This window comes from Gavialis gangeticus, unplaced genomic scaffold (assembly GCF_001723915.1).
Source record: "Gavialis gangeticus isolate Ggan-Ray unplaced genomic scaffold, GavGan_comp1, whole genome shotgun sequence".
Taxonomy (NCBI): domain Eukaryota; kingdom Metazoa; phylum Chordata; order Crocodylia; family Gavialidae; genus Gavialis; species Gavialis gangeticus.
This window is the reverse complement of record NW_017729027.1, coordinates 16,889,654-16,899,586: the sequence shown is the minus strand read 5'-3', so window position 1 is coordinate 16,899,586 and position 9,933 is coordinate 16,889,654. Positions and strand designations below refer to the sequence as shown.

At 42.9% G+C, this 9,933-nt stretch overlaps 1 protein-coding gene across 1 annotated transcript in view; it reads left to right on the top strand.

Moving 5' to 3' along the window:
- Positions 1-9,933, top strand: part of CD109 (CD109 molecule) — a 130,607-nt gene that overhangs the window by 30,720 nt on the left and 89,954 nt on the right. The window contains exon 2 of the mRNA XM_019520330.1: positions 1,215-1,243. Coding sequence (XP_019375875.1) covers positions 1,215-1,243 — 29 coding nt within the window. The remainder of the gene's footprint in view (positions 1-1,214; positions 1,244-9,933) is intronic.

Below are 9,933 nucleotides of genomic sequence, written 5' to 3'. Positions count from 1 at the left end.
TACCCCTCGCTTAAAATGTTTGTTTTGGTCAAAGAGCGTGAAAATAGCAAGTCCCTTCCTTGAAGAGCCTTCAGATTAATTTGCACAGATGTTATGCACAGGAAAAGAGAGCTATTACTAGGAAAGAGAGTGACTTTATAGCTTTGCTGCAAGAGTTTGCTGTTGAGGTTAGGTTTGGAGGATAAAGAAGGCATTTGGTATCTTTGTAAGTAGCTGTTCTGAATGACTTTATAGGATATTATCCCTATTTTAACAGTCTTAGGAAGTATTGTTCTCATTACATTTCAAATGTCATGTTCAAAAAAGTCACTGAAATGGATTCACAGAACTATTACAAGTCAGTTTGCACAGTGTTTTCACACTGTGCCTTGCTTTTACCAATTGCTGTTGTTCTGTTCTTTCATGGGCACTGAGACTTAAATAAAGGAGTAAGTAGGTGGAAGAAAGAATATGGGATCAGATCCCCTGATATGTTAGAGTAATGTTAGGGAGTAGAGATGGAACATGATGCCACCTTTGTTTAATCCTAGGACCTATAAGTGCCTGAAGCTGCTTTATCACAAATTTCCAAGTTCTGGTACATCTCCAACCAAGCCTGGAATACCACTCACAGAGGTGAATGTAAAATTTTGAAAAGGGAGGTGCAGATGGTGAGGTGCATCATCACATATAAAATAACACACAGTTTTATCTAGTAAAAAATAAACCAGAAGATTTACTAATGTGCTAGGGAACTAGGGCTGTATTATTAAGTTTAAGATGAAAGCAAAAACAATCTGAAGGTCTGTGAAATAGGAGCTTCATTACCAGGAACAGCTAACAGAAGGAATTTCAGAACAAAGGATAGCTTCAGGGGACATCAATATCATTAAAAAGAAGAGAGGGTTGTTAACACCTGTGTAATAAAGGGTGGTAGAAGGGATCAGGTAGATTAAAATGAGCCATGAAGTCAGTTGACTCTGTCAGCACTGCCTGACCTGAAGTGGTGCTGCCACTGCAAGGTAGTTGGGCTTAAACTTTGGTTGGACCAAGAATAAAAGGGGGTCCAAGTGTACTAGTATGCCTGCCGCCCCCTTGGATCCACCCCTGGCCACTCATGTTGGTAAGAATGTGGCAGAAAGCTTCAGGAATGCATGGCTGTATATGAATTTTTAGTTAGTTATTGCTGAAGAGGAAGTTCAGAATTTAATTTTTCTTTTTCTTTTTAAATATAGGTTCCTTTGGGATACTTGTTCTTCCAGCAGTAAGTATTCCTTTTCCTATTATACTTGACAGAAAATGTTATTGTTCAAATACTGCAGTCTCTCATTACGTGCTTTATTGGCTTATGTTGGTGGCATGGCATATTTTGTGCATGGTGCTAGTTATTTTCAAATGTAAAGACTAGCTGCTGACCATCAAACCAGCATTGTTCCAGTCCAAATGCTTTGAGGTTTGTAACAAATAATTAAAAGTTTAAGGAGGCAGTGTCCAGCATCAGCTGGCATAAGACTATTTCAGAGCACCTGATATTTGGTAGCTGCTGACAAAAACGGTGAATAAACTCTGGGACCAGGATTTGCTCTCAGCCCAGTGGTTAGAGCTGTGTCACATGTCAGAAGGTTAACATCTGGGAGTCAGAAAATCAGGTTAAGAGTCAGGGAGAGGAAGGGCCAGAACAAAATCCAGAGAACCAGAAGCCAAGACAGAGGGAGGATTCAAAATCAGGAAGCTGAGAGCTGTTAGATGCAGGGACTGGAGTTGGGAAGATAGGTGTAAAACCTAAGTCATACTCAGGAACAAACTAGAGATCAGGAGCCAGACAGAAATCAGGAGCAAGAGAGGTGACCAGAGCTGAGGCAAGGTGTTAGGACAAGGCAAGGCTATAAGTTCTCAAGGAGATATGTGCAGGCAGTTTGCCACTGCTTGGTTTTCTATTTTGGAGGCTCTGTTTGAGGTTGGGAACAGCAGTTATTGCCAGCTGTTGTGAAGATGAAGAGTTTGTCAGAGGATGATTTATCACATCGACACACTGTGAATGCATTTTATTAGAGCCAAGTGATGCCAAAAAAATCCACAGATATTAGATCAACAATGTGAACAATGTTTATATACAGCCCTTTTTAGGATTTGTGTGTTTAATGTAGACACACTTAAAATAAGAATGCAGATTTAAACACAAACTTAATCAAACATTGCATAAAATGTACGGAAAGAGAATTTTGATTTTATAATCACGAGAGTCCATGCTGATAGCCTGCTTTAGGAGTTATGCTATCCTACAAAAGAACTAATTTTCTAGTTTTCTAAGGCCTAAGGCCTTTCTAAAGTTTTGAGAATCCAGAGGAACTATCAAACTGCAGGTACTCAGTATCTTTGAATTCTGGTTTTAAGTGATCTGTCTGATCAAAGTAGTTGGAAGTGAATGACAAATACTGAATACTTGAAGTATTACAGCAAAAAAGTTCAAAGTTGTGCATTCACATCAAACTTCAATATCTGCACAAATATTTAGTCTTCAAACAAATTGCAGTCCTTTCATGGATAGTTCAGGAAGAGAAAAAGATGAAACGAACTGAATACTTTAATTGCTATTTGGCCAGCCCTTAGAGCTCCTCAGAATATTCCCAGGTTAAATCCTCTGCATGGCATGTGCCATATTTGCTCCATTAGAAGACAAGGTTCCCCCCCCTACCATTTAACATGGGGGCAGAGGGAAAGGCCCCTCGCCTTACAATCAAGCACAAGGCAGTGGGGTGTGGCAGGCAGCTGCTATGGTGGCTGGGCTGGAGCTGGAGTCACAGCTGCTGCCTACTGCCTCCCCGCAGCCCACTACCTCTGTTTGCCTCTGCATGCCCTCCCAGTCTCCCCGCTGCATGCCACTTCTTTCTCTCTCTCTCTACCTTCCTGTTCAGCTGTAATAGCAGTGCTGGCTTCATGCCACTGCTAGACTGGAGCCATGCTTCTTGCCTCCAGCTGCAGCAGGGACGGAGCCTGCCAGTCCAGAGCAAAGGTAAAGGGGGAAGGTGGGGCTTGAGAGGCAGGTGGTGGGGGGATACTTTTCTGGGGCGGGAAATAGAAGAGGACTTGGCCAAATACAGTTGGTCTCAAAGCTTCCTCACATGTGTGGATGAGCTCTACCTGTCTCAAGAAGTTTATGGACTGACGAGAGGTAAGGCGCTGCTGGACCTGGTACTGACCAGAGGGGATGATCTAATCAGCAATTTAAAAATTGAAGGGAATCTGGGAGACGGTGACCATGAGATAATCACTTTAACCATCTATTGCAAAGCTGGGAAGTTAGCCAGCAATGCAGTAGTCCTCAACTTTAGGAAAGCTGACTTCCATAAGCTCAGAAGCCTTGTTCTTGAGGCCCTGGGAGGCAGGGAGGGGAGTTCATGATGAGTGGTTGTTCCTCAAGGAATCGACCCTAGAAGCACAAGGGAAGTCCATCCCAACTCATAGGAAAGGTGGTAAAAGGACTCAACAACCACCTTGGCTCAACTCATGGACTTCCTATGTTTGAAAAGAGAGGCTTATAAAGGATGGAAGACAGGAAACACCATTAGGGAGGAGTATTCTGTAGTGGTCCTCACCTGTAGGGAGTGAACTAGGAACGCCAAGGCTGCAACCGAACTCCAGTTGGCTACACAAATAAAGGACAATAAAAAGTCCTTCAGATATGTGGGGAGTTGAAAGAAAAACAAGGGCAACATTGGACCCCTGCTAAACTGGATGGGGCAGCTAACTACCTACTGACACTCAGGAAAAAGCCAATCTGCTTAATGATTACTTTGCATCTGTTTTTCATGAGCTCAGAGGGACTACCCTGCCTAACATGATATGGGATGACCAGGGTGAGGCTGAATATATTCACAGCTGGCAAAGCCATTGGCGTGGATCTTATGAGGGAACATCTTGAGAGGCTGGACCCCCACAAATCATCTGTTCTAGATAGATTGCACCCAAGAGTGCTAAAGGAACTGGCAGACACCATAGAGCAGCCGTTGGCAAGCATATTTGAGAACTTGTGGTGCTTGGGTGAAGTACCTGAACGTTGGAAGAGAGCCAGTGTGGTCCCTATCTTCAAGAAGGGGAGGAACTACAGGCCAATCAGTTTGACCTCAATCCCTGGGAAGTTCTTGGAAAAAATTATCAAAGAAACCATTCTTGAAAGGCTAATAGAAGGCAACATTCTGAGGGACAGCCAGCATGAGTTTGTTGCAGGTAGGTCTTCCCTGACCAACCTCATTTCCTTCTAGGACCAGATGATGTATCACCTGGACAAAAGGGAAGAGGCTGATATCATATATTTGGATTTTAAAAAAGCGTTTTACTTGGTGGCCCATGATGTCCTCATGGAAAAATTGGGCAACTGTGGCCTTAACTACACCACAGTCCAATAGCTGGGGAACTGACTCTGAGGTCAGACCCGGAGAGTGGTAGTTGATGGAACTGAATCAGCATGGCACTCAGTGACCAGTGGTGTCCCCCAATGCTCCATACTCGGACCTGTACTCTTTAATGTCTTTATAAATGATCTGGACACTAGTGTCAGAAGCAGATTGGCTAAGTTCACTGATGACCCCAAACTTTGGGGAAGAGTATCCACACTTGAGGATAGGCTGGTGATCCAAATTGACCTTGATAGGCTTGCAAGCTGGGCAGATGAAAACCTAATGGTGTTCAATATGGAGAAATGCAAGGTGCTCCACCTTTGGAAAAAAAACCCCACATCAGATTATAGGCTCGGCAATGCTACACTCCCTAGCACCATAGCCAAAAGAGACTTGGGGGTCGTGAACAAGATGAACATGAGCCACTGATGTGATATCAAAGCTGGCAAAGCGAACAAAGCTCTGGCTTGCATCTACCGATGCATCTAGAGCAAGACCCAGGATGTCATCCTCCCTCTGTACTCGGCCTTGGTGAGGTCGCAGCTGGAGTACTGCATCCAGTTCTGGGCTCCACAATTCAGGAAGAACTTGGACAAGCTTGCAAGAATCCAGAGGAGAGCCACGCTTGTGATCAGAGGGCAAGAGAACAGGCTTTATGAAGAAAGGCTGCAAGCTATGGGACTCTTCAGCCTGGAGAAGTGCAGGCTCAGGGGTGACTTAGTGGCAGCCTGTAAGTGTATAAGGGGCGTGCATCAGGACCTGGGGGAATTCTTGTTCACCAGAGCACCCTAAGGGATGACAAGGTCCAACCGTCTCAACCTCCTGCAAGACCATTTTAGGCTGGACATAAGGAAAAACTTCTTTACTTTTTGAGCTTCCAAGGCCTGGAACAGACTCCCCCCAGAGGTGGTGCAAGCACCTACTCTGGACTCTTTTAAGAAACATTTGCATGCTTGTCTTGCTGGGATTCTTTGACTCTAGCTGACTTCCTGCCCCTTGGGCAGTGGGCTGGACCCGATTATCTTATGAGGTCCCTTCCAACCCTAATGTCTATGAAATCTATGAAACCCCAGGAGCTGGTAGATTGGTATGCTTGAGAAGGTACAACTGAGGAACCTATAGAGTAGGGTGAGCACAGATCCTAATGAGGCAGGACAGCCCCAGAATGGGAACATCAAGTCCTGGTCCCTGGCTGCATGACTCCAGGATAGCGTTTGTCTCAGATACACAGTATTGTGCAGGGATCTGGGTTTTCCATTTTCCACAGGAGTCGGGTTTTCCCTTGCAGGCTGGCAACATTCCAACCTTCAAGGGTGTGTTTGAGGCTGCCGGGGTTATGATGCAGAGGGTGCCATGTGCATACGTGCACCCACAAACATGCACATAGCTGGAAATACAGCCAGGCAGCATAGAAAGCAGCTCCCTGCAGGTAAGTCTATGCGGGAATAGGGGGCATAGGTAGGTGAGAAGGGTAGATTGAGGCCCGCACAGTGAGGGAGGGAGTGGGGCAGAGGCTTGGGGTACTGTCCAGCCAGGACAGTGCATGTGGCCTGGGGCCGGGGTGGGGAGCAGAACGGAGCCAAGGGCAGCTCATCCAAGGGGTGGAGGTGGGTCATGGGAGGGCTTGCACTCCTGGGGGGAAGGTATGGGGGGGCATGTGTCCCCCCCAGATTTGTGTGTGGGATGGATGTAGGCAGCCCACTGTGGGCTCGGGGCTCTCTACCCTGCTGCCCTCCCCTTGAGAGCCTCATGCTGTGTCCTGCCTTTCCATTTTTAAAAGGTGGTCACCCTACCATAGACTTCAGTCGATGCAGTATTTTACCACTCTGGCAAGGTATATCTGACACATTCTTTAACTAGAAAATGTTTTTTTCATTAGCATAGCTGTGGTAGTCATCCATATAGCTTTCTGTATAATTGGCTGGTAACATAATACAGGTGAACAGTTACTTCATGTTACTGATTTTAGCTGTCATGTTTTCCAATGGAAACACTGACTTACAGGGCTGATGCAAAAGCTTATGCCAGTAACTGATATGGTTTACAGGTATACTTCATATTCTCATAACCTGCTCTTTGGTTTTTCTTATTTTAAGAATATGAAAGTGAGGACAAGGATGATATTCATTTTTTTTTTTTTGGAGGGAATGAGGGAAAATTGCTCTTCATAGCTTCCATCCTCTGCCTAGGGAAAAGTTGAAATAAGATGGAGAGTGTGCATAAGAAAGGAGACTGAATTAAGAGAAAATATTCACATAATACAACTCCTACTGAAAGCTGTTTAAGAATGGCCTCTTTTTTTTGATTATGAAATATCCTTTTTACAGTAGTTGTTTATTAGATTAAAAGTTGAACTGAATGCCTACCATTATTTTAGCACTGACCTTTTGCAAAATACATACCAAACTTATGGTCCTTGTCATCTGAGAAATACAAATATAGCAGTATATTTTATTGGAATGTAGTTATGCCTATATGTATGTTGCTGACTTTACAAGTTTGATTGGCTTTGAGATCAGAAAATAGAACATCCAGGAAAGTAACAGGAAGGAAAAAATGTGATTATTTTTGTAGAAGAATTAAACATTTTTAGGAAATCAAAACTCTAATGAAGCAGCCTATTTGGGCTGCCATGAATAATAATAGTAGCAATCTACAAAAAAATATTTGGGAACTGCAAACTGCATTTGGGGATTTTTCATCAGGTACCAAATCCAATCCATGCAAGTTTGTTGATACAATAATTGTGAGGAAATTGTAGGGAAATGCGGTGATAATGTAGAACAAGTTCCTCATTCATTTTATGTGTTACTCTGAACACTTCTTGGATCTTTGGCCTGCATTTTTATGAAATGCTATATATTAAGTACATTATAATATTCACAAATTCAACCTTGCACAAAATGTATCATGGCACCAACATTAGTCTAGAAAGCATGTAATTAAACCTATGTAAGTTTAATTCACTTTAAACAATTCTTTGAAGAAAAATTATAACTGGGTCTGTGTCCTTAGTTAATATTTTCTAGGATGCCTGGATTTAAAACAAGAAGCTAGAAGATGTGAATCATATGTTCTTGGCAGTTGGCCTACTGCAACTTCCAGTTTAAGAAAAAACAGTACAAATTTAGTTCAGTTTCTTACCTCTAAAACTTTAGTTAAATTCTAATTTTGAACAAAGATGTTTTTCCTATGACAGATGTTTGCTGTATAAAACATGAAGAGGGAGAAACAGTATGCCTGTTTTTTTTCTGTATGCCTTCAGGGTTTATTTTCATTTTTCACTTTTTATAAATAGAAAACTTGCCAAAGAGACTAAACACTCATTGATTTCTGTGTGGATGTTTTCATCTACATATTGTTTACAGACATACATATTTATCTTCTTACTCTTTACGTAACTCTTTTCTCACCCTGGAATTTACATTTGCTCATTGTATGACCTTAAAACAATTTCTTAAAAGCAAGAGAGTGTTTTAATTGCTGAACACAGTAGAATATTTTTGAAGTGCTGTACCTGGTGAATTAATAGATGTAATTCTCGTTACCATACTCAAGATCTGCTCTTAACATCCATGTTAAAACTGTTATAGTTCACTTCAGAGGCTTTTCTCCATGTTTACAAATAAAGAGCTCTGCCACTCCCTAAGCTTTTTTAAAAAAGATTCCTTTTTTGGCTTAAATTGAGTTTTATATTTAGAGAAATGATGAAACTGCAAGATCTAGAATTTGGACTAGAATGATTTATGGTATCCCTGCTCATTAATTCTCTCCAGTTACCTCATTTGGGCTGAAACTTGCCTATGTACTACATGAGACTCTGCAGAGAGGCTCAATATCCAGCTGGCACTGCTGAACGGATTTCTATACTGGCTCTGTATACAGTGTTACAAAAGAGAAGGAGTTTTGATCTCCACGTTACTGAGTCTCTCCCCAAAACGTGCTGGTGGAAGGTAATTTTTTTGGGTAAGATGTTCACCATAGAACCAGAGGTACGAGTTTGAGGCCTGTTCCAGACTTGTGTTGAAAGCTGTCAAAGCTGGTTGATACAGCTGACCATGGCTACTTTGTTATCAGCTGGGGGTCCAAAGGCTCAGTTGTGATGTGATGGTGGCTGTATCACTCCCTTAGCTTTGCCAGCTTGTTAGGTAGGGTCTGGTATTTGAAGATTCACTTTCAGAAGTATTATAAGAAATATAGCATGTACACTAAGTATGCATCATTAAACTTCTGTAATATAGCCAAATCAATCCCAATATTCACTGAAAGGCACCATCCAGACCTAGAAATCTCACTTCTAAATTCTTATTTTGTATGGTAAAGTACATAGTACTAGTGCTGTTAAAAAGAACTGCCAGTATTTCTTTATAATGAGAAAAGCATAACTTGCACGCACATATTTTACCATGCCTTTTGTTTAAACTTTCCAGGAAAATTCATCATTAGTTGAAATCTAGAAAAATCTGAGGACTCTGAAAAGTATCAAATTAAAGTATTCCAAGTTAAAAAATGAGAGAATTTTTCTTTGTGTTCCAACTGTATATGTCTAAGGAAACCTACTATTTACATTACAGAAGTTTATTCCAGGCAAAATTAGACTATGTTTATAAGGCATACTGGAATGCCTTTTAAGGAAACTGTAGTAGGTAATTGCAGAAAAAGTACCTTTAGGCAGACTGTGATCTATCCAGTATGGTGCACCTGTAACCTTTCTAGTCATGCATACTGAAAGATCATGTATGCTGGCTGCAGAACAGGTCAATCTACTCTGGAAATAGGTTGATTTATTACCAGGGATCTGGGTTTTCTGTTTCCCACAAAAAAATGGAAGACACCCACAGATTTTTCCTGTTAACAGACAAAAAAGCAGATTTTTCATTTTAATGGAATTACCTGCAGATTTTACACTTTTGCAAAGAGCTTTCTGCAGGTTTGCAGAGTTCTAGCCTGCAAGAGCTTCTTGCAAATAGGGTGGCAAACCCTAGGTCCTGTCCTGACGGGGAGGGAATGGGGAAGGGGTAGGCCTGAGACTGTCAGCCAGGGCTTGGTTCAGGTTCACTTTCCCTCTTGGAGCCTTTGAGGTAAGTGGTGCTTGCTGGGCTGCAGAGGATGGGGGACTGCAGGTCAGGAATGGGGGCACTGGCATTGCAGAGGTCTCTGCCTGCTGTGGCCGTGAGTGCCCTGGGGGCCTGCTGCCTCCTGTTGCTGAGCCGCTGGTCAAACCCCACACCCACCCACAAACCCCACGTACTTCCATACCCACCCCTCGCACCCCTTCACAACCTTCTCGGAAACCCCCCACACCAGGCGTGGGCAAAATGGGGCCTGGGGGCCAGATGCGGCCCTGCAGGCCATTCTGTCCAGAGTGTGGGGCCCCTAAAAAATTTAGAAAATTAATATTAATCTGCCCTGGGCTGCCTGTCATGCGGCCCTTGATGGCTTGCCAAAACCCAGTAAGCAGCCCTCTGCCCAAAATAATTGCCCACCCCTGCTCCACACCCCCCACACCTTCACAAATTTCACCTCATGCACCCATCCCACATCCACCCCCCAACCA